The following is a 25613-nucleotide window of genomic DNA, read 5'->3' on the forward strand; positions in this document are numbered from 1 at the left end:
TACAGAAAGTTTCTCTCTTGTTTTGTAATGGTCTATGATTTGATCTATACATCATGTTGTGGTCCTTAAATGTAATGCCATTGTAAGAAAGTTAATTATTTTTGACATAATGCTGTACATAATAAATAATAAAGCATAGAATAAATTTTAGTTATAGTCTGCATCGTGATGATTACAATGATCTCCAATAATTATATAAATTCTCTTCGGCTCAGACATCAGAGAAAGTTCATCTCATACCGGTAATTGAACAATTAAAAGCCACCATGGCAAATAAGATCACGTTAAATTCTATAAAAATGATATAGATTATGATGAATAAAAGGAAGGTAGACTTTGTGTTAGATTGTTTTTAAATATTATTGAATAACAGTTTTCAGTTGTGCATTTCGAGGCAATGCATGATGTGGAGGGGGGGGGGGGGCATACTGCATGTATATTTAACTCAATTTCTAAGTTTGAGCATCCATTTTAGGGTTATTAGGAAAGAAAAGAATTGCTTCCCAAAAAGTAATGAACGCCACAGAAAACAATTCAAAATATGTTTATACATGCAGTACGTATACATAAAATGTCTTCGATGATGTACGTCTATACCATCATAGCAAAACTATAGATTAAAATACTGAAATCCACCCCCCCCCTCTCCTTTCATTGGGGGGTGGGTGGGTGTTGACCCTGTCTATAAATCAGCACAGTTCTCTCAGCTATCGCATTTCCACTGTGGTCAATTTCTCAAATGTGGGCGCGGTTCACGTGCACAAGCGGACTTGCACGTCCATCACCATACTGTCTTACAGTGGTCTTCTGATGTTTTCATAACTTCTATCATTAGTGTGAAAAGAAATTGATCGTTCTTTTTTTTCACTATTTTGGGACCTTTGTGGCAAGTGGATTGTTGTGTGAATTCCGACCCGTACATGTCTTATGCAAGGTATTGAATATTGATCGAGGGAGTCTTGCATCAGGCATCCAGAGGAATACACAATTTAAATCTTCGGCTTGCAATAGCGATTGAGGGAATAAATGTACTTATCTTCTATTAGAAGCAATGAAATATTTTCATAGTATGATTTAAAAACTGACAAATATCCCATCTAGAAGCTGAACAGTCATCATAAATTTTCTTCGAGAACGACGAAGAACAATGCAGTCTATATATAGATCGAGATCGTGAGTGTGCATGAAGAAGCACTCCCTCTGGTTGGAGAATTTGTGCAAATCTTTTTTTCCCAGAATTCCGATTAACGCAAGCGCACTTGCAGTTTCATCCTAACGTAACTAGTCAGCCCGGGGGCTGACTAATGATTGCATTAGTACAACTCCAATATTTCTGATATCTATTTACAGAAAACGTAGCAAATAATTTGCTCTTATGTCATTAAATAATACTTTTCGTTCATTGTTTTTATTTGTGCACAATTTGTATGATATGCAGATGGGATTTTCCTACTTTCGTTTTGACGGCAAATTTTCTACATACGAATGAAGGTACGCAGTTATAATAAAAAAAATCAACACAGGCTACTGATGTCGCATATGAAATTTTAGACATATTTTGCTTGCAGGATATTGTATATCTTGCTTATAATCTATTGTAAATAGTAATAGGCATCCAGGAAAGTCGTATCATTAGTAGTGGACAACCCCCCCCCCCCCCCCCCCCGTATGTAAAATATTCAGAATTAAATGTCAGAATAAAATTTATGCTTATGATTAGGAACGGGTATACAAATTTTGATAAAATTGTTCTTGTATTGAATATTTCACTTTCTAGCCGATTTATAAATATTTTTGTTGACATAAAAGACTTTAGCTATTAAACTGCGATGGGGGTTCCTGTATGTTTTACCCCATATCTTGGCGAAAAGACAGATTAGCAATGCATTTATCATGCCTAAAAGATACTTCAAGCATCGGTTGACATAAATAAAGACAAAAAAATAAGGGTAGACAAATTAATTATTCTGGTAGAGAGCTTTATTTGAGTTTTGAGCTCAGTTACTTTATTAGTGAAATGAGATTAATTCTTCACTATTTTCATAGTTTCAACCTGTGATGTGTACTGCAGCCTGAAATTATTCATTATTATCCTTATCATTGTGATTTATCTTCAGTCGTGATTTTGTTTTTGGTACAAGAGGGTACATGAGTGTTTCACACCCTATCTCATTAAATATATAGATTATCTATCTACTTTTTGTCCTTTTGAAGTAGATAAAGTATCAATTAATGTAAATCAGGACAAAAATTGCACTGTTAACCAATTAATTCCACGAGTAGGGACCTTAAAATGCAACAATAATATTTTCCAAAATGTTTTATTCACGCAATAGCCCTGTTTGCATTTAATAGAAATTGTTTAATTTGTCTCAATTAAGAAAAAAATACGACATGCTATATATATATCTACTTTTATCTTTAAATAAATTGTGAGTTGAATGAAGTGGTTTTTCAATCAAATTTTCAGATACTCATGACCGAAAAACTTCAACAATCTCAGACTCTCTTGTCGAATATCAGGGAGTTATTTTGAATTATTTCTCAAAATGCTTATCTTCTTAATGCTATATTTTTTCATTTAACACACTTGAATCATTTTCAAGCGGGGGAATATTTTGAAACACATTGCATTAAGAATAGGGGGCAATATGCCAAAATCCTAAAAAAAAAAATTGTATTGCAGAAACAAAAACAATTGTTAGAGAAGACATAATATAATTGTTCTTCAAGGATTTTTTTTTAGAAATGAGACAGAGAGGTCGTTTTGCTGGATTTTCCCTGTACATATCCGACACTCCCAAGAAAGAGGACGGCCATCCTTGTTATAAAAACACACTTCCATTACCTCCCGTGGAGTTTAATACAACCTGTATAGGATATGGTCGTTACGTCATCTATTACAATGAACGACTGGACGGAGTTACTTATCCTGAAGGATACCAAATTCAGAGTTCATTCACAGAATTATGTGAAGTGCAAATACAAGGTTATCTTTTACAAAATTCGTTTTATGATGAAAAACACGATAGATTGATTGTACATAGTATAACGTCCCTCTTTCGACTTTTTCACTCACATGGAGACGCCACCACTTGCCGGTGAAATAGATGCAATTTTTATTCTGTAGTCGGCACTCAGGGGCTTAAAGCAGAGAGGGATCTTTTTCGTGCCATTACCTACTGCGACAGAGGACCTCGGTTTATACGGTCTCATCCGAAGGACCGGTCTCCACGTCCAACAGTGAGATTCGAACCCACACCGTAAGGATCAACTCCTAACCTGGCAACTCTATACGTTCTAAAGACGCGGTTGACCCATCATGATAGAGATATAATGATTATAAAAATCGAAATTATTGAATGCGACTTACAATGACGCTGTCTTTAAAGATTTCTGAATTTTTTTGGGGGGCTAAACTAATAACTTTGAGGCAAAATTTAATTTTTAAAAAGTCCTTGCTTCACAATAGTATCATTTAAAAAATTGTATTGCGTGTTTCGCTTTTGGATGTTGAAAACAACTACTTTCCTTTTCATATTTATTTTTTTTGGCGTGAGACAAGGTGTTGGGCTACAAAAGAAATATTTTTTCATCTATTTTTTTCAGTCTAGTTGTTTTAATTCATTTTTTACATTATGTATCTTAGAGCAAGTGGGGTTTGTGTGAAAGTTAGAAATTACGTATTAAAAGATCTTTCTTGTATAAACAGTCATGGGACAAAATTATTCGCCACCATGTAGTCATGCTTAGTGTCATGATCTGGGGATGTGTATGTTATAATGGTGTGGGCACATTAACTGATGTACAAGGTAATATAAATGCTCAAAAATACTGACAAATTATTGAAAACAACATTTGACCAGTTATTGCGAGGCATTTCCCAAAGAACGATTAGGTTTTCAAGGACGACAATACTCCTGTTCATTGGGCAAAAATTGTTAAAGATTACATGGTAAATAACAATGTTAATACATCAAAATGACCAGCACAATCACCAGATTTGAATATTATAGAGAATATTTGGTTACGTGTGAAAAGAATATTAGAATCCCGTATTTATGTCAAACACTCGCAACAAGATCTGATGGCTGAAATTTGGACTGTGTAGAAACCATTCCGATTGATTGATTGTATCTTGTTTAGCGTCCCTCTCGAGATGTTTTTTACTCATATGGAGACGCCACCAGAGCTACAAATTTTGTCCTATACTAGGCATTCGTGCCATTGAGCAGTTAGGGATCCTTTTCGTGCCAGCACCTACTGCGACACGGGACCTCGGTTTATACGGTCTCATCCGAAGGATCGATCTCAACGTCCCACAGTGGGATTCGAACCCGCGACGTAAGGATCAACTCCTAACTTCGCGAATGTAGAGCAGACGCTCTAACCACAGCGCCACGCGGGTGACGAAAGCATTCCGATAAACTATAAACTATATTAAAGACCTTTATAGCTTCATTCCAGGACGAGTAAGGGAAGTTATCAAAATGAAAGCAAATCTGCCCAAATACTGAGGTAAGATTTTAATTTTATCTACCACAAATAATGAAGAAACTTCGGAAAGCGGGTGTGCGTTATTGGCGACCATTTTGAAAGTGGTGAATATTTATGTCCCATGACTGTAAGTATTTTTTTAAAATCTTAAAAATAGAAAGGCGTGCGAGATAAACTGATATAAAAACATTCTTTGTTGATTCAAGCTCGATTATGTTAAGATTTAATTTACCTAGTTCTCTGCCATATTAATATGTGTAACATTTTTTTTTATGAAAAAAGTTTAAGTTAAAAGAAACATCTAGATACAAGCAAAAGTGACACAGGTGAGTGTTTTGCTTAAGATTTTAAACTTAATACACACTAAACGTTCGTTTAAACCAGGTTGTAGAAAGGGGTTTTATGGAAGTAATTGTAGCTCAGCTTGCCCAATCAACTGTCTAGAACAAAGATGTCACATTGTCAACGGAACATGTTTTGGGTGTACACATGGATATACTGGGGAAATTTGCGAAGAAGGTATGCAAACTGAGCTTCAAAATTGATAAATTTGATATAATTTAGTACATTGATATAACAATCCTGATGTCGTATATTCTTAGTACACTGTAACTTCTTTTAAATTAGAATGTGAATGGGGTTTTTATGGTATGGAATGCAAAAGGCAATGTGAAGGGCATTGTAAAAGAAACTTGTCATGTAACCACGTGACCGGATATTGTGACGAAGGATGTGCAGCTGGATGGATGGGAAAACAGTGTGATCAAGGTAAAGATGAAAAAAAATCTTTCTGATTTAAGTTGATAATTAAGTAGTGTATATGTAAATATAATTTTCAATACAATACACCCTCCCCCCATTTTATCATCTTAAAGCAGAAAGTCAATAAAAAAGAATATATATGTAAGGAAAACATAGTCAGATTTAAATTATAAAGTAAACATATAAAAACAAACGTCTATCACTTATTTCACTATTATTTATTCTTATAAATTACAGAAATCTTATTTAAGGGACATATCTGCATTTGAACATGGCATATTTTAATTACTTATAATTCATATGCCGAAAATACATGTTTGTACACTGTAAAATTACCGAGAAAAAAAGTGTAAAAGTGGCATTTATTTATTTTTTTGATTTTTATTGAAAACGGAAAATATAAACCATTAATTTATGTTATAATGATAATTAAAGAACATGTCATACCTGCAACATATTTTGAAACACGGATAAAAACACTAAAATGGTTATTTGAATAAGTTAGAAATTTTGCACCAATAATACATATACATGTAAGTGGATCATTGAAAAATCTCTTAAATCAACGATACATTTAAGATTCAAACGACTAATGAAAAAAACTTTCTAAGCTTTTTAAAACATGAAGTTTATTATATTTTTTTTTCAATCTGTAGTGAGTACGGATTTCTCCGTTCGTCCAATCATATTACATGTACCGAACTTGTGACGAACTAATATTTACTTCATCATGGCACCTGATCTTTTCTATATTTTGAAATTCTTCTCTGTTAGGCTCCAAGATTGTATGGTATTTTTATATCCATGCTTGAAAAGTGGAGGGGGGGGGGTATATAGTGATCGGAATGTCCATCCTTCCGTCTGTACGTTCGTCCTACTGTTACAATTTCATTACCCATCTTTTATTTTTGCTACTCCTCTTATACCAATGAGTGATATAATTAAGACTTACAGAATTTTTGTTACAAAGTGCCATACATGTATCATCGTGCTCTACCTGTTTTACTACTTGATTCTACATATTTTGGGGTAATTCTGTAATTCTGAATAAAATTTAATAATACTTTCAAAGATTCTTTATTACATAATGTTAAGTGGCATCCTATTTTACTTTTCTATTAAACAGTTATTTAGCGTCTTCCAGAGCAAAACATAGACTTTACATTTATTATAAAATGGGACGAGGGGGTTTCATCAGGTCATCTCTTATTACGTCTAGTTTTTTCCCCTTGACCTTTAATTTAGATAACACGTTAGATTTCAACAGGTGTATCTTTCTCTAACCGAATGCATTCATTAAGGGTTTTATAACACTGTTTTCAAAATTATGTTAAAGAACCTTAAAAGAATCAATTTTATTAAAGGTTTTTAATTTCTTTTTTCAAAATAAAAACTTAATAAAGAATTACATAAAATTACTCTTTTCAAATGATTCTTTGTAGAGTGTGAAAACAAAACCTATGGTCCTAGTTGTGTTTCTATCTGCAGTGACCACTGTCTTAACAACACCTTTTGTAACAAGGAGAATGGATTTTGTAAAATGGGATGTGACTTCGGATATTCTGGAAATCTCTGTAACGAAGGTAAGTTTTTCAAAGGATGGCTCTTTCAACCAAAAAAAAAAAAAAGGTCACTGATTGGGGAAGAAAATTGTTTGAAAGACAGACCTCGAAGATTGAGTCAAATGTCCGAACTTTCAGTCAACTAAAAGTCAGTTTAAGGAATTACATATGCTGTGTTTGTCATTTTGTATTTTGATAATATTTCAAGTTCAATTTACGTTGTTTGTTTATTCATCTTTATGCATCTTTAAACAGCATGTCCAGTTGGCTTGTTTGGTCAAAATTGCAGTAATCGTTGTAGTAAAAACTGCATCAATGGAATTTGCAGCAACGTAGATGGAGTTTGTATAGATGGATGCTCAAAAGGTTACACCGGGATGAGGTGTTTGTACTGTAAGAACCAGAATTAAAATTCCAATTTTCATTTGCATTCAATTTCTGTCCATTTTTTTGAAAAGATCTCAGTCTTAAAAATTGTGCGAAAAATTTCATTATCCGGTGCATTGAAATAATAGATCTAATTTTGTTGCTCAAAGTGTGTTCTTTATCAGTTTATCAGGAAGGGTATTTTGGCGAAAACTGTTCTACGCTTTGTCCACGAAAATGCAGTCATACATGTCACCATGCTCATGGAACCTGCATTGAAGGTTGGTACATGTAGGCGTATCTTGATCCAAATTAACGTACGTGAAATATTAATACACATATTTGTATTAATTCAAAAAATGATATTTCGTTCAAGAAAAAAGTCCCTAGACCATGTGCCCTAATACAGTATCCCAGTGAGCACATCAGATCCTATAATGAAGACTAAGAAATTTCAGTGAATGTGAACAATCTGTTACATGTACTGCAATGTAGTTTTGATAGTACATGTAATACTGCTTCGTCTGGAGAAAAACTAGTATTTTCAAACGAGAAAGAAAAGTATTCTGAATAAAAAAAAATTGTCAAATAGAGTATGTTTCCATCTATATTTTTAAATTTCAGAGGTCGTACCGTTTGATAAATGAATTAGCCGGATGAAATATTTCTTTTTTTAATCTTCTTTATTAATATACATAATCAAACTGATATCTTTGTGCTATATCTTTTTTGCTAGCGATATGTAAAATCTCAAGTAAAAAATAAGATTTACTGTTATGATATTTTTCTGTTGTAGATAAAGCGTCATCAAATAAATGGGAAATAGGATTTTCAGTTTCCGCAGCTCTTAACGGTTTACTTTTATTATGTTTTGCTGTCTTTATTTCATTCAACAGGTAAGAGTGGTAATCTTCATATTATTATTTTTGGAAATTTGAATCGAAAAACAATCTTCTCTGACTCTCAATATATATTCTTAAGATGAAAACGTTACTTACAGTGTTTAATTCTTTATCTTGTTTTTTTAAAAACAATTTTAGGAGAAAACTCCATAATTTCTTTCAAGGGAAGAAAAGACACCGAATTCCAAAAAATAGAAACGAGACAAATATAAGGTCCACATGTTCGGATGTACAAACTGATTTTCAAAAACAATTTTACGAGGATTTAAACAATTCTGAAAACAGAGTCCAATACGAGGAGTTAAAAGTAGAGAACAAAGTTGCTTATGAAAATCTTGAAATAACAAATATATAGGGAAAAATCTGGTTTATTTTAATAATACTGCATTAATTTTAGAACACTTTTGTTAAACTATATTGTTACATTGCCTTTAAGTATGTGGTTTTTTCCACGATTGTGATTTTTATATATCATTAAAAAAAATGCCAAAAATGTAAATAACTTAATAAATAGCTTCAAATTGCATGTGTTTACAAGTGTGTGTATGTCTTAAAAAAATGAAGCATGGTGGAGGGAAAAAATATAGTTCAAGTATTTGAAAGGAACAATTGAATAAGAACTGCGAACGATAATACTGTTCTCCCGCCTACGCCTAAGTCAAATATCAAATGTTAACCTATTCGGATATGATTCTTTATATTTATGTAGATATTTAGATTAATTTGCAATAAAATATTACTTATTTTGGAACACGAATAGAGATAAAACTTTACATTTGGTAAAACTGGTTTTTATGCGCCTGGATTGATAGATTCGGGGCGTATATTGTTTTGTCGAGTTTTGATTTACTATTTTAAAATAGTTACAACTTTTATTTACGAGTGTGAATACTATGAACATTAAATTACAAATGAGATTACTTTGATTTGTTGTACCGTATAATCCCTATTTACCGCCCCTGCCCCTATAAGCACCCCCTGAGGTCTTCTTTCAATTGTCAGGAAATAAGAGCCCCGGTACAGTGATTAAAATCAACTAGAATCGTATCATAAAATTGAAGAAAGTGAAAATGAAGCTTGTCTATTATCCATTTTCTCAGTCGAAAATGAATAATTTAGCATAATTTGGGTGGAGTATCTTAACTTTAAGTAAAGTTAGACATTATTTTAGTGGTTCCTTGTATTTATTTATTTTTTCAAAAGATTTTTGAAGTTAAAATATGACATTAGATATTATAAAAAGAATACTAAAATAACCGCCCACCTTTTTGCAATTTTCTAAGCTCCAGGGGCTGTTGATAGGGATTATAAGGTATTTAGTTTTCTATATTATTTTGTATTAGGGTAAATGTAACATTAAGGACAGATGATACAAACAAAAAATGGATGCCTGGATTGATGTATATTTTTGGCCTAAGGATCACTTCGTTATAAATAGGGATCTGACCTATAGGACCGGGCTTGGTTTTTTTTCTCTACAAAAAGCTTGTCGATTTCCGTTCCAGTAAATGACATTAGGCTGAATACATATTATACAGTTATTGACTGGGTATGAGGGCAACATATGATTTGTTGGACCTGAAGGTGAAAATGTTGCCCGAGGCCGCAGGCCAAGGGCAACATTTTCATCTTTAGGTCCAACAAATCATATGTTGCCCGAATCCCAGTCTATAACTGTTTTGTTATACCCTTCACTGCTCACTTAAGATTGATCAATTTTATCTTCAGTAGATATATAAAACATCAAGCTGAGGAAGAACAAAATCAATTATAAATCTATTATATCACAAAAATTATTTATCACAATACATACTCTTCCCTTCTACCTTACCTTACTGTTAGCAACAACTCTTAATAGCTCTTATCTTCGGCTATTTTCGCGTCGCCGATATTGAACGATGATTATTAATTGTGACGTAACAGACGAGTGACGTTGCGGTCTAACAATTCTTATGTAAGACCGGTCAATAGTGAAATTGTTAGACCGATGTAATAAACATTTCTTTTGTTGGACTTTTTATTAGTAATAAATATATAGAAGGATATTTATAAGGGTATAACAAAACAATTTGTTTTACCTAAATCTTTATGTCAGTGAGTAGAGGTAGGAGGAACCCTTTCATTAATTTTCTGAGCTTGTTATATCCAAGTGTAATAAATAATATTTGTCTTTACTTCTTTTGTGCATAAAGGTAATGTCTACTGTCTCTGAAATTCTATTCTTAATGTCTAGGCTATTTATCCGTGGATATAATAAAACATGTCAATAATGTGTGCAAATTATATAGGCCTAAATGAAATCCCAGGGAGTGCATTTACTGAAATATGTAGCTAAAATCAATGTGATTAAATTCTAAGAAATATATACAATTGAAAATCATTGCAGCTCAATGCTGCCATGAATACCTGTACGGAGTAACACATAGTGAGTTATTCTTGTCCTCGGAGAAAGTGCTGAGGTTCGTTCCGCCTGACTGACAACTGTACATTGGATTGTTACGATTTGATATCTCTTTAGTCTTATATCAAGAATGTGCATGCATAAAGAATAGATAATTGAAGGAAAAATACACAGGTCTATATAAAAAATTAAAATAGTCTATGAGAAGACGAAATTTAAAACTTTAAAAAGTGTTGTACCAGGTGGATTCTAACCCCGGACTTTAAAAAGAAAGTATACAAGGTGTAAAAAAGCCAGCGTATATATCAGCTGAGCTAGTCTGACTATAAGATTGATCTGCATAAATTTAAAGCAGATTATGAAAATCAGGTTTCCTTATTTTTTGTAGGTTTTTTGTGAATTTCGACCTCAGGGCAGGGTTGCCCCTAAAAAATCGTATCTTAAATTATTCCTTACATCCTAAACTATCAAAATACCACAATATTTTTTAGGGGCAGGCCTGCCCTGAAGGACTTCAAGGCCAAAATTCATGCAAAAATCAACGCTTTAACCGACAAAATGGTGTTTCGGTCAACTTTGGAGGTTTATTGTAAAGTTGTAATTAATAAATTTTAGGTATAACATACAAATTTGAAAAATTTAGACATATATTCGATAGAAAACAACAAATAAAGATTGATTTTTAAATGTCACTTTTTCCGGAAAATTTTTCTCTCCTATAGGTCAATTCTTTTGTTAAAGCGAATACATCCTTTCATTGAATCTGATGGAACTAATAAATTTCTATAATATTAAGAAATTGTAAACCTTCTATTACGTAAAAAATCTGCCTCTCTGAAAACCATCCTTATTTATCTAAAAAAAAATATTTTTCACTTCAAATCCCATTTTAGTCAAAAATTGATAAATGATTCAAAAATTAAAAACTACGCTGAGAAACCTATTCATTTTACTTATTAAACCATGACTTAAGTTGTTATTTTCAATTTTGTGGGGAAAAGTTCGTATCATCTGTCCTTAAATAGATCGCCTCTTGGGGCAGTGTTTTTTGTACAAGAAAATTTTATATACGTTATTTTTCCACAAGTGCAAAGTTGACTTTCATTCATGTTATACAGGAAAATATTAGTCAAAATACAATTGTTTCTCAATCTAGTATCAAATACATTCCAATAATAATCACTAAAAAAGATGGAGTACATGTACCTGTGTTTGCTAACTTGAGCCGAAGGTTCTGATTGAAATTTTTCCGTCGTTGGCGTTGTCGTAAACTTTTTCACATTTTTTTTTTATGTTCTCGAGTACTACTGGGCCAGTTTTGAAAAAAAAATGGTACAAAATATCATTATGTAAAGGGGATTCACGTTGATTCAAATGAGGGACCATTTCCTTTTCCAAGGAAAGATAATTACAAATCAGTGAAAAATTGTTTAAATTCATATGAAAGCTCTCTCGGGTGATGTAGATTAAATTTTGTTCACATCATCACTCCCGAAGGTAATGTGGGGCCATAATGGAAGATCAAAATTCACTTAAGAATATAAAGAAAACATCTTTAAATTTTTTTCTCAAGAAAAGTAAAGCTATGATTGTTCATATTTATACTGGTCCTGTACCAGTAGCCGTCTAAAAATGGAGGTTTTTCTTTCATTGCTTCACTATTTGACACAATTTGGAGATAAAACTTGGCATATATAAAGCTTTACTCTTTCTCTATCAGAATATATAATTTTTTTTGCTAGTCCTACTCATGAAACTTTTGTTTTCATACCGTTAAAGAGGGGTAGGGTAGGACGCCATTTTCCCGTATGCACTGTACCAGTTACCGTCTACGTCATTTCTAATGATTGTGGGGCCTCCTGCAGGGGAATTATATTCGCACTCATAGGTTTAACATTTTGTCTGAGGCAAATCTTTTTATGGCATAAGTATATCTTAATGATACTACACAGTTTTGTTGCCCTTGACATTAAGATGGGTCAAGACCTTGACCTAGGTCATACCTTCAAGGTCAAGGTCATAATGCACTTAGGTAATAAAATTTTATCTGGGTCATAACTTTTTACTGCATGGACAGTTTTTGATAATATTTCACAGTGTTGTTGTCTATCACCAAAGGATAAGTCATGACCTTGACCAAAGGTCATATCTTCAAGGTCAAGGTCATACTGTACCTAGGTGCTGAAATTTAGCACTGGTCATAACTTTTTACTGCATGGACAGTTTTTGATAATATTTCACAGTGTTGTTGTCTATCACCTAAGGATAAGTCATGACCTTGACCGAAGGTCATATCTTCAAGGTCAAGGTCATACTTTACCTAGGTGCTGAAATTTAGCACTGTCCATAACTTTTTACTGCATGAACAGTTTTTGATAATATTTCACAGTGTTGTTGTCTATCACCTAAGGATAAGTCATGACCTTGACCGAAGGTCATATCTTCAAGGTCAAGGTCATACTGTACCTAGGTGCTGAAATTTAGCTGAAATTTTACTGCATGGACAGTTTTTGATAATATTTCACAGTGTTGTTGTCTATCACCTAAGGATAAGTCATGACCTTGACCGAAGGTCATATCTTCAAGGTCAGGGTCATACTGTACCTAGGTGCTGAAATTTAGCACTGGTCATAACTTTTTTACTGCATGGACAGTTTTTGATAATATTTCACAGTGTTGTTGCAGATCATCCACGTCCCACAGCGGGATTCGCAAGAATCATCAGATCTTTGCGCCCGCCGCTCTAACCATTGTGCCATGCCAGCGGCTCTACTACTGCATGAATAGATTTTGATAATGATTCATATGATTGTTGTCATCACTCATGACCCAAGGATAAGTCATAATTCCATGGTTAAATTCATACTGTATTTTCCTTTGTCGTTGATATGAAATGTCATTGCATTTTATTCCTTTTAACATAGCAAATGATGCTCTATAATATGACACACCGATCAGTCTTTTCTCATCACAGTCTTTGCTCATCACAGTCTTTTCTCATCACAGTCTTTGCTCACCACCGCCAATATCTATTATAATCATATGTATATAAATACATATCATAGTTCTACTCTTCAGATAAAGACAAACACTCATCGCACATGTACTCCTCATTCTCAACCAATCCAATATTTGAACAGCTCCTGTACACCCATCCATCACATAGATTACATTGCACCCATTCAACAAAATCATTCTCCGTCTCTGCAACCGGATCAATCCCATTACACACTAAGCATACATCACTAGTTTTGCTTTGTTTTCTCATTCTTTTCCTTTCTCTGATAACCCTTTTCCTTTCCTTGTCTCTCTCTGCTTCTTTTTTCTTTTTTACCCTTTCTGTCTTCTTTTTTTCAGCCATCAATCGTTTCTCTTCCGAAATTCTCTCTTTCCCTTTTCTTTTCTTAATTCTCTCAATCTTCCTGTTTTCTTTATCCTCTTTAGTCTTTTTTACAGCTTCTTCCTTTTCTTCCATTTGAAGTATGATAGCCTCTCCTTCAAATATGAAATATTATTTGTTATTCTATTTTTATTACCGGGAGCAGGAGGTCAGCAGACCTCTCCCATAAATGGGCATATTTTAGGGGCATATTGCATGCATTTGAAATTAGAATACTTAAGATTTTGAGGGAAATTTAAGTGAAAACAGAAAAAAAATACATTACCAGTTAGTTTGCTCTTTTTAGTTGCTGACTTTTCATAGGAGGGACCAAAATTGCCCCAAGTTTTTCAGGAATCAATCCACTTCGTACAAATGGATTTGTCGATGAAGCAATGGAGCATACGTCCACGTCCATTGATTCCCCACACTTGTCACACACAATCTGTATGCTGCGTGAATCTGTTTGATATTAACAAAGAATTGTTTACAGATGTTTAGTGGGAAATTATAGTAAGTAGGTGAATAAGCTACTAGATTGTATGTTTAATACAGATGAATGTACATGCATGCATCACCTGAATTAGAGCTAGTAGTTTCTTTATTTTTCTCTGAGGCGTCTGTCTGTGATTGTATTTGTGTTTTATCAACAGCACCTATGTCAACTGGATACATTCCAGGCTTTCGGAAAGCAGCCTTTACCCGTGCCGGAGAGCATACACTATCAATGGCTGTGCTGAAATGATGATTATTGCAACAGTTTTTAGAGAACTATTTAATTGACGCTTGATACCTAGTTATTTTATTGCAATTAACTAAGAATTAATCTATATATCCTACCAAGTTTATGAGATTGATAACTGCTCGTTATTTCACCCGACCAGTTGCACCAATTCCCTCTTAGTCATTGGACATAAAAGGAAATATTTAGAGTTCAAAATGATTTCATTAAGATATGTACCTTAAAAGGGCGGGGAACTTAGCTTTCCCTATCTGGACATTACTGCTAAGGTAGCCTAACACAGTAGCCAGAGACGCCAACTTCTCCTTCAAAGGACCACATATGTCCACGTCTAATGGCTGAAGAATATGTGTGGTATGGGGAGGAAGACCGATGATATGAATATCATGAGAAATCGACAGCTTCAACAAAGACAGCGAGATGTGCGAATCGTGGTTATCGAAGGTTAATAGAACTGGCCTCCTGCTACCGCAAAATGGAATGAAAATTTTCTCAAACCACAATTCGAACAACTCGCTGTCCATGTATCCACTGTCAGACGACCCATATAACCAGTTTGCGGGTACACCCTCCCTGAAGTTTCTATGAGGTAACGATCCTTCAAAGATGAGATATGTAGGAAGGACCCTACCATCTCCTGCTACACATATCAAGAACTTTAACGAAGCAAATTTTCTGTCTGACCTAACAAATGAAAATTTTGATAGCCTTACAGAATTACACGATCCTAATGACATTCTTGATAAATTCTATATAATGTTTAATAACGTCCTTGACAAACATGCTAAAATAAAATGTAAGAGAGTTAAGACTGAAACTAGACCAAAGTGGCTAACTAAAGAAATAAATGAAGCTAGACATTTTCGAGATTTTTATCACCATAAAGGGGATTATGAAAATTTCCGAATATGGAGAAATAAAGTTGTACTCCTGATTGACAATGCAAAAGCTTTGTATTACAAATCAGCCATTGAAGACAGTTCAAATCCAAAAGAGATGTGGGGATATTTAAATCAATTGGCGTCTAATACTAAAACTTTTACTCCTTCCCATATCACTCATAATGACTCAGAAACTAACAGTTCACAAGAAATTGCTAATATTTTTAATCAACACTTTACAGGAATCTCAAGTAAACTTTTAAATAATTTACCAAACTGCAAATTCAATCCAGAATTGTTAAGACAATTCACAAAATCTAAACTTGGTGATAACTTTTTTAGCCTTACACCAATCAGTGAAACAGAAGTATTTGATTCGTTGAACGGACTTGATGTCAATAAATCTGCAGGCATTGACTTCATAGGACCTCGTCTCCTAAAACTAGCAGCAAGTATCATTAATAAATCAGTCACTCATTTAATCAATGCTAGTATCAGTAGTGGTAGTTTTCCATCAAAGTTGAAACAAGCAAAAGTCACCCCTGTATATAAAAAGGGCAACAAAGCAGACCCCAGCAACTACCGTCCCATTTCTATACTTCCAACACTATCCAAACTAATTGAAAAGCACATAGCTAACCAAATGCGAGATTTTACCTCCACTTTTGACCTTATAACAAAATCTCAATCTGGGTTCAGAGAATTTCACTCTTGTCAAACAGCACTTACTAAATTAACAGATGCTTGGTTGCATGCTATGGACGAAGGTAACCTCATAGGTATAACATTTTTGGATTTCAGCAAAGCTTTTGATTTAGTGAGTCATGATATTCTTATAGAAAAATTAAAGAACTACAACTTTGATGAATTGTCAATTAAATGGTTTCACTCATATCTAAATAACAGGACACAGTGTGTAAAAATTGGTACAACTTCTTCTGATGTCTTATCTGTCACAGCAGGAGTGCCACAAGGATCAATATTAGGCCCCCTTTTGTTTTTGTTGTATATCAATGACCTTCCCTTACACGTAAGTCATGCAAATATCGATATGTTTGCTGATGACGCAACTCTGCATATTTATGAAAATAATATATTTAGTATTGAAACGGCCCTAAATTCTGATTTAGAAAATATTGAAAAATGGTGCTTAGAAAATCAAATGGCTCTTAATATTGACAAAACACAATGTATGCTGATGGGTACTAAACAAAGGAAATCGAAATTAAATAATCCAAATCTCAGTTTACATGTCTCTGGCAAACACCTTAATAATGTTGAAGCAGAAAAACTACTTGGGGTTCATATAGATCAAACGCTAAATTTTCATGACCATGTAGACTCGGTCTGCAAATCTTTAACATACAAATTATTTACTTTGCGGAAAATCAAGAAATTTCTTCCTTTGAGAACTAGAAAACTGTTTTACAATGCCTTTATCCTACCTTCTATTAATTATTGTCTGACTATCTGGGGTAATGCACCACATAGTTACATGGAGAGAATCCATAAGCTTCAAAAACGGGCCGCTAGAATTATACTTGATGCTGCCCCTGATGCTCCTTCTAAGACATTATTTGAAAAATTAGGGTGGCTATCTGTTTTTGACTTAGTAACTTTGCATAAATGTATCTTGTTGTACAAAATATTCAACAATCAGAGCCCTTCTTACCTACAAGATTTATTTATTTGTCAAACTTCAAATGCGTATACTTTACGTTCAGAATCTAATTTTGACCTTCGCCTACCAAAATACCGAACAAATTTGTTTAAAAATTCACTCCAATATTCCGGAGTTCATATTTGGAACAGTTTACCTTTAAATATAAGATGTGCACCAAGTCTGCCAGTTTTTAAACGAAATGTAGAAAAATATATCTTCATGAACAGAACTTGATTACCTCTGATTTATATCTTTTGCACATGTATATAATTTATGTATTGTAAAATCTTACTGATATTACATTTTTATAACTTTTTATGTCATCTTAATTTATTTTTTTTTTATCATTGCTATTTAATTTTGATTATCATAATCATCATATGACATCAAACATGTACTTGTATTTTAATTGACTTGCTTAGTTGTTTGTATATCTTTGCTAATTTGATGTAATATTGTTGTTGAAATTAGAAGGTCCTGGGGAAGAATAGTGTGTCACACTAATCGGGCCACCTTCTCTAAATAAAGTATTATTATTATTATTATTATTATTATTATTATTATTATATGTGGGCCTGTCAAGAAAAAGGGAATAGAAATAAGAAGAAAAAGAAATTTACAGAAAACACCTCGGTTGTCAATGCTTTTCTCAGGATGAAAATTCTAAATAATACCCTCAGCTAAATACTTATATATATACATTTACCAATCAAAGGGAGTGATGTATTTTTTTATTATTATTTTCTGATCATCTATTGTCCGTCGTCTGTCTGTTATACCTTTACTACTCGACTTCAAACCAGTTTGTCATGAAAGATACCGTTATATGGGAATTGGTCAGATTCCTCTGCTGATATGCGTAGGTTCCCTTGTTCACAATGACTTTTTGCTTGCTCTTTTCCTTTCCTAAGATATAGATATAAGTAAAACATTGGACACATATTAGAAACTTAGGACAACTTATCTTAAATGTCCTATTCATGACGATACATCAAAACTGATTTGTGGGGGACAATCGTTTCAGTGCTTTTTAGTGCCGATTAATCACACGTGCTTTTCGCGCGTGTTTTGTTGTTCTAAAAACATGATAATTTTATCTTTATGTAGGTATAAAAAAGAAAACTGATTGGAAAAGTACTCATCAATACGCTAGCCTACAGTACATGGTGAAGCTTTCCGGCAAATTTTCGTTTCATGCCATCATTAATATATATATGTAATGTGCAGAAATTAATATAGTATTTGTGAGCCATTTTACCCATTGAACATACTGTGATGATTGATATGCCTTTGGTGTCACAAAATTTGATTTTCTTACCAACATGACATCATTTTCCACACGTAAATGCCCTTAAATGTACAGTGTAAATTGACCTGAGAAGCATACCACTAAATCCTGTCTCGTCGCAGTTAAAAATCTGCGACGGTTTGTCTTTCAGTTCTAAATTCTTCACCGTATCCTCTAGGAGGGTGAAGTATTGTTTCATGACAGTCCAATTGGACATGCGGAAGCGGGCCTTATCCTGTGCCTCTGGAGTCCTCTCAGCAAGCAGGGGGTATCTGCGAAAGAAATTCCTACACCACTTGTCCGATGGGCCTTTATCTAGGTTAAGAAGTGTGTCACGCCCACTTTCCTTTACAATAGCGACGACATGGGACTGAAATCGACGATAGGTCTTCATTATAATACAGAAACACTCTTTCGTTACATATTTTATTCACAAGAATAGTTATTAGTCAATAAATATTTTTTCTCATATTTGACATTTTTTTATCTAGATAATATTGTCTAATTTTCTGTATTCATAATTAATTTAGCTTTCTTTGATTATGAATAATTGTAGTTTTTCCAATTGAAACTTTTGTTTGGTTGTATATGAATTATGTTGAATTTGTATACATGTAGATATGTCATTGGAATGTGCAGGTCTGGTCTAATGGTTTTGGTGAAGATTCCAGCAAACCAATTTTAATCAAACTTCTTCCTTGAGTGAAGGCAAAAGGAGGAAAATTCATATTCATAAGAAAGGATTCAAAATTAAGCGGCCAGATAGCTCAGTATAGATAGAGCGCCTACCCCTGCGAGACGATCATGAATAATTCATGAATTTCCTTGAATTTTTCATGAATTTAATTCATGAAATGTTCATGAAATGTTCATGAAGATCCTATGAACTTATTATTGGACATTTTCAAATCATGAATTTTTCTTCATGAAAGAAAATTGATGAATATTCATGAATATTTTTTTTCATGAATAATTCATGAAGAGTCATATTCATGAAGATTCATCATTTCAAGAATGTCCAATAATAAGTTCATAGGATCTTCATGAACTATTCATGAATAATTTGATGAATTTTTTCAGGAATGTTCATGAATGAATAAAATTCATGAACCATTAGCATTCATGAATATTCTTGCTTATTCGTAAACAAAAAATGAAATATTATTATTCATGTTTATTCATGAAAATGCATGAAGTCATGCTAAAAAAAGTAACAGTAGATGATTTATAATACAGCATCTTGAAAGATTTTACAGAAATGTTGTTTGTTTTCCAACCATGGCAACAAAATCTTTGTAAAAAAAATTAAAATAGACAATCTGACACATTAAACCATAGTAAATGAGTAATGTAGTTCATTCCAGGTAAAAGTATAAAAAAAAAAATCAATTCAAATGCAACTCTTTGCAGAATGTTTAACCTTACTTGGTCAAAAGGAGAGGGGGATCCTTCCTCAGCATGTTTCAAATTGTGTTTTAATGCCAGAAATTGAACAGTTTTTAATTCCAGTCTAGGAGAAAAGTTTGTTCAGCACCAGGGAAACAGTTTTCAGTGCTTTCAAGCAGTTCGAGCAGAGATGGTCAATTCAAAAATCCTTATTGTCTCTCCATGTGGAATTTCCAGAACTTCATCATTTGGATCCTTTGATTGAATATCATTCATATTTTCATTTCTTTTTTTTGTTTCTTTTTCAAGAGCTCAGATTTTTGTGCAGCCAGAGTTTCTTCTCTTCTGCTCCTCAACATTTGTGAACTGCTTCTCTTTTTCCTTCAAAAAGAAAGATTTTCTGAAAGTACCCATGATTGTAAAACATAAGACTTTTTTGTATTTTCTTGCATTTTAGATTCATTTAATTTTGCATTAGAGACACTTCCAAATTTAAACATTCTGAGTGGAATTTAAGCCTATTTTCTTGGACTGCCATTTTGTAGATCAATCAGGCCTATGAGAGTTTTGAGTCTCAGTCTATAATTAATGTATGTTATATGGTTGGATCCAAACTCAAAGCAAAGTTAGACAAAAATTGCATTAAAAAAAAGAGACATATTAATTTATTATAATGTGCTTTAATTAGTTGTTATTTTACAAATAGAAAGTAACATTTACAGACAGATTTCTGACTCAGTGATTGTCTCCATGTTTTGTCACTCACCAGTTATGAAGTAGATCGATCCTATATTTAGTCTTCCTTCTTCATATTCTGTTATTTTCTTTAAAAGTTGACAAAGATCAGTGACTGTACTGTTTATAGGACACACCTTGTGAGAGGGTGAAAAACTACAAATTACAAAAGCATAATAAGAATTTGACAAAATATCAAAATCATAAGCAATCATACAAAATTAAATGCGTAACTTTAACATGTGAGCTGAACAGGCCTATGCCTATCGCATGCTGGAAATGCGCAGTTTTACAAAACATTGTAATTGCAGAATTTAAACATGATAAAATATATTGCATAATACTGTTAGATACAGATGATCAAGTTAGATATAAATTCAAGTAAAACAATATAAAACTTACTCCTTAGGGAGGCCAACATCACCAAACTTCACAGCCAAAACGCCAGGCAAACCGCATGGCTACCATAATTAGTATAAACAGAATATTGAACCCGATCGAAATAAAATTATGCAATACGAAAACGGCACAGTAACTATGCAAATAATAGATCACAAATACTGATTCTTCCATACTACAAATTCCCACTTCCAACGTCTCGCGCGTTTTCAAGTTTGCGCCTATTCAAAAATGTACGGTAGAGCTAAGAAATACCTTAGTTTCGAATTTCCAAGATTTCTGTTTTAAAAAAATTACAAACACTATCTGAATAACATTTCACTGAAAATACAATATTTTATATCAAAATAAGTTTTATCAATGAAGAATTTGATTTTTTTACGTCATAAATTATACATGTATTGACTTTTAGTTTCGTATAGCAAGTATGGCAGCCCCCTATGACATGATAATAACAATCTCTCGCCCTCAGACAGAATATTCTGAGCTGTGAAGACGCATAGGAGAATTAAAACTACTGTACAAAATACGAATGTGGATCATAGATACTCTACAACCATGCAGTCTGTGCTCTATCATTTACGCACGAAGCAAGGGAAACTTTTGACATTTTAAGTGCACCAAAATTGAAATGTATGTAGCGTTTCGATCCAGGAATAATACGGTACAGTACAGACAAGTGATATACTTTTTAAGTTGTTAATAAATATACATAACGTTTTTTACGAAGCTCACAAAGTTCACTTTCCAGAATGTTTCATTTTCCAACAACTTGTTTAAAGTTTGATGTTAGAGAAAATTCGGTCGAACAAAGTTATGCGATGAAAAACGATATTAATTAAAGCACATTATGATGAATATAACTGTTTAATTTAAATTATGAAGAAACACAAGTAATGCATTTGATAAAAAATGCTGTCAATTGTGATGCAGTGTTTGTGTAATTAAAATCAAATAAAAACACTAAATGTTTAGAGATTTCATGATTTATTTTTTCAGATGGTGAAAGAATTATTATTAAACATATATTATACCAGGGGCTTGTTCAACAATTGCATGTGCATGCAAAAGTTGTATTATGAGAGTATTGAGTGTTTTCTGTCAATCATTTTTGTCAATTATTTTAGTCTTCATGAAAATTCATGAACATTCATAATACCTTGAACTCTACATTTTTTCTGTCTTTAAAATGAAAATAACCAATATTCATATATATTCATCATTTGTTCATGAACTACATTTTATGAATATATTCATGAATAAAGTTCATGAACCATCTTTATGAACCAGTCATGAACCAGTCATGAACACATCATGAATGTTCATGAACGATTCATAAAAGTTCCTGAAATCATGAATTTCACCTCGCAGGGGTAGCATGAGATCCTTGGAAACGTCTTTGGATCAAATCTTGGTGTGGCACATTACATTTTTTTCGCTTCCTAATTACATATGTAAGTCATATTAGGAAATCAATAGCCGGTGTTTATATACATTTTTTCAGTAAAGTAAATCATAAAAAGATGCATTAATGAGGAAATAAATGTATGTATTGACCCTAAAAGTGTGATCAGGAAAGATTTTAAGAGAAATTTTGTAGTTGAATTTCCTCCACATGTATAATACAGTGATAGGTCATCGGTGGGGAGGGTGTGTGTTGTGTTGGCCTTAAATCGCCTTGATCATATAATTTTTGGAAATTTATATACGCACCTTCAGCATTTTCCGAGTGATCGGAAATCCTCTGGTGCTCATATGATTTATATATTCCACAAGACTACTTTCTTCCTCCTCAGACAACATTTTAGATGGTCCTTTGCTTGATTTTTTGTATTTTTCTTTAACTTTGTCGCATATTGTAGACCTCGGGACATTATACTCCCTTGCTGCCTGATATGGATTTAGTTTTTTGCATTTTACATCTCCCGCCGCCTTCTCCATTGTCTCGGCAGAATACTGCCGTTTCGACATTTTCTCTAAAATGATCGGATGATTCATAAAAATGTTCTATCTAAACCTACCCCCCCCCCCCCACTCACACTTTAAAATTTGATATATATAGATCTATTTTATACACCTGTGAAACGTGAAGATCCAAGTTAGAATCCCCCCTTTCCAATCCCCTTAATTGTGTGTCACGGTCGTAAGAGGCAATTGAATGGAGAGAGAGAGAGAGGGGGGGGTTAGAATGAAACGGGAAAACCAGAGATCCCGTGTCACAGCAGGTGTAGAACGATAAAAGTCCCTCTATATACTACTATACTGTTCAGTTTCAGATGACAAACAATTTTCTGAGTAATACATAAATCCCCTATTGACCCTCAGTTACAACTTGAGTGCGTCATTAAAAGTGTAATAATTCGTCACCCTGAAAACGCGATCAGCAATGCGGATGTTGTGGAACATTATTAGTATAGACCTACATGCAGTACGAAAAGTTCACTATGTATCAATATGAAATTATTTCAAATTTGAATGTTAATTCAATTGAATTTTACAAAATTTGGTCTCTCTCTTTCTCTCCCCCCCCCCCTCTCTCTCTCTCCGGCGGCATATGTACATGGCAAGAAATAGGCCTAGCCCGTATTTTATACTTTTATCATGACAATATATGGTAGATGCCTACTAGATGGTAAGATCTAACCCCCACTAATCTGATTATATCCTACATTCACTCATGTAGACGGGTGAGCTAGGGAATCGTATTAATATATATATTTTTTTTTTATTCAGATGCCCCTTTCCCTTCCCACAGAATTTTTTGATAAAGGAAAGAAGATTTGTTTGAGCTTTTCCCACATTTCATTTGCTTATATCAAGAATATAAATGTTGACAGGGCTTTGTTTTTACCGAGGCTGACCCCTTGAAAAAAGATGGATGTTTCTTTTTTCACGCAATAATTTCATTTCAATTCATTAAGTGTGAATATCTAGCTACAAACGCTATTTTGGTAGGAATTTAAATGTAAACAGAACTTGAGAGACAAAAAAAAAACACACACATACACACACAAAATCCAGGAAATAATTTTGTTCTGTGCAAACTGCATAGGTAGACAATTGCAATCATTCCAGTATCAGCTCTCCCATAATTGAGAAAAAATACAGAAATTGTCTTTTCGCATCATGTTGAAGAAATACAATAAAATAAACAAACGCGTTACTGATCGCATCTGAGTTCACGAAAACGCGATTATAGGGGTGCTTTGAGATAAAAAATAGAACAAAACCTCAGTTTTAAAGTTGTGACGTCACTTCCCCACATCATAAACAAGAAGATTATTCGGACGAAACACTGTTTTTGTAAAGTATACCACTATCATATTATCTCTGATGTATGGTAAGTTACTCATGTTTACCTTTCTGTCTGCAGCAGACGATCTTTAAGAAAAATCTCGAAAAATCGCGTTTTAAACACACGAAATGACGTAATAGACGGTAACTGGTACTAGACGGCTACTGGTACAGTACCAGTATGAAACATCCATAGGTGGTTTAGATTCAAAATTGTAACAGTTCAAATCATGAACCCTAGGGGTTGGACAGGTCCATAATGAACGTTCAAATTTTTACATAGAAGTATAAATGAAAAGTCTTTAAAAATCTTCATTCTACTTTTTCTTAGCCAATGTGCTGAAGTAGAGCCATGTCGCCCCGAATTCTTTTCTTTGAGATTTCATATAGTTTTGAAAAAGAGAGAATCTATCCAAATGTCAATTTAATGACTATTCTTGCTGCTGCAAACTGTTATTTTCCTAGTCTGTCTCTCACTCTGTCTGTCTGTTTACTAGAGTTTCAAAAATATACAATTAAATTTAGTAATGTATGTGAAAGCCGTCATTATCGCCTTGTCATTGGTGTGTCTCTCTATTTAATAAAGCATAAGAGTTGTCTCGCATTGATCACAATGGACCAAAAATATTTTGTTTCAATACATTTGGTTTTATTATATCCTGCATCGTCCTTCAAAAAAAATAATTATGTTCCCCAAACGAAGTTGGGGAACATATTGTTTTTACTCTGTTTCTTCTTCTTATTATTATTATTAGGGTTTTCCGTCTTCAGCGGAAGACCCTTCTATTATTCTTCGGTTTCTTTTTCACTTTTATTATTAAGGTCTTCCGTCTTCAGCGGAAGACCTTCTTGTTACTCTTCGGTTTCTTTTTCACTTTTTTTCTTACCTATTATTATTCTTTTCTTCTTACCGATTTTGTGCTCGCGATTTCTTGAAAACAGCTTGATGGATTTTAATGAAACTTTCAGGAGTCATGTAACATTACTTGAACTTGATTCATTTTTTTCGTTTCGATGACGTCACTTCCGGTCCGGAAATATTGTTGATTTTCTGATTTTTGAAGGGTCAGGTTGTCAGCGAACGTTCTAAAAATGGCTATAGATAGAAACGTGAAAATTTCAGATATGATAGTCCTAAGTCTATAGATGTGCAAAATGTATATTATTTTTATCGGAAGTGCCGCACGTCGGCGCTCGCTATGGCCCGAAAATTGTCATATCGCGAATTTCAAAATTTTTAACACCTTTTCTACGACATCTTTTTACCTGGAAATATTTTGATAAAACATATAGAACAAAAGAAGTGTAGAATTCCAAGATCTTTCAAACGAGATCTCGGAAAAAGGGCTGACCTCT

The 25613-nt window shown here is 33.4% G+C and overlaps 1 protein-coding gene and 1 long non-coding RNA gene across 2 annotated transcripts; both read right to left on the reverse strand.

Annotated features, from left to right (window-relative positions):
* Nucleotides 1–14158: 14158 nt before the first annotated feature.
* On the reverse strand, nt 14159–22938 carry LOC134229974 (uncharacterized). Its single transcript, XM_062711748.1, has 6 exons — nt 22677–22938; nt 18543–18813; nt 17976–18061; nt 14831–15267; nt 14448–14605; nt 14159–14331 (listed from the first exon to the last, which is right to left on the reverse strand). Exons 1-6 carry the CDS (start codon nt 22932–22934, stop codon nt 14159–14161), a joined length of 1383 nt encoding a protein of 460 aa, XP_062567732.1. The 5' UTR covers nt 22935–22938.
* On the reverse strand, nt 19605–21458 carry LOC134229969 (uncharacterized). The gene is made up of 3 exons (XR_009984261.1): nt 20967–21458; nt 20596–20720; nt 19605–20210 (listed from the first exon to the last, which is right to left on the reverse strand). It is a non-coding gene; the product is annotated as an uncharacterized LOC134229969 (long non-coding RNA).
* Nucleotides 22939–25613: the final 2675 nt, after the last annotated feature.

This window comes from Saccostrea cucullata, unplaced genomic scaffold (genome assembly GCF_032062105.1).
Source record: "Saccostrea cucullata isolate Sc308-1 unplaced genomic scaffold, CSIRO_AGI_Scuc_v1 ctg683, whole genome shotgun sequence".
Taxonomy (NCBI): Eukaryota; Metazoa; Mollusca; class Bivalvia; order Ostreida; family Ostreidae; genus Saccostrea; species Saccostrea cuccullata.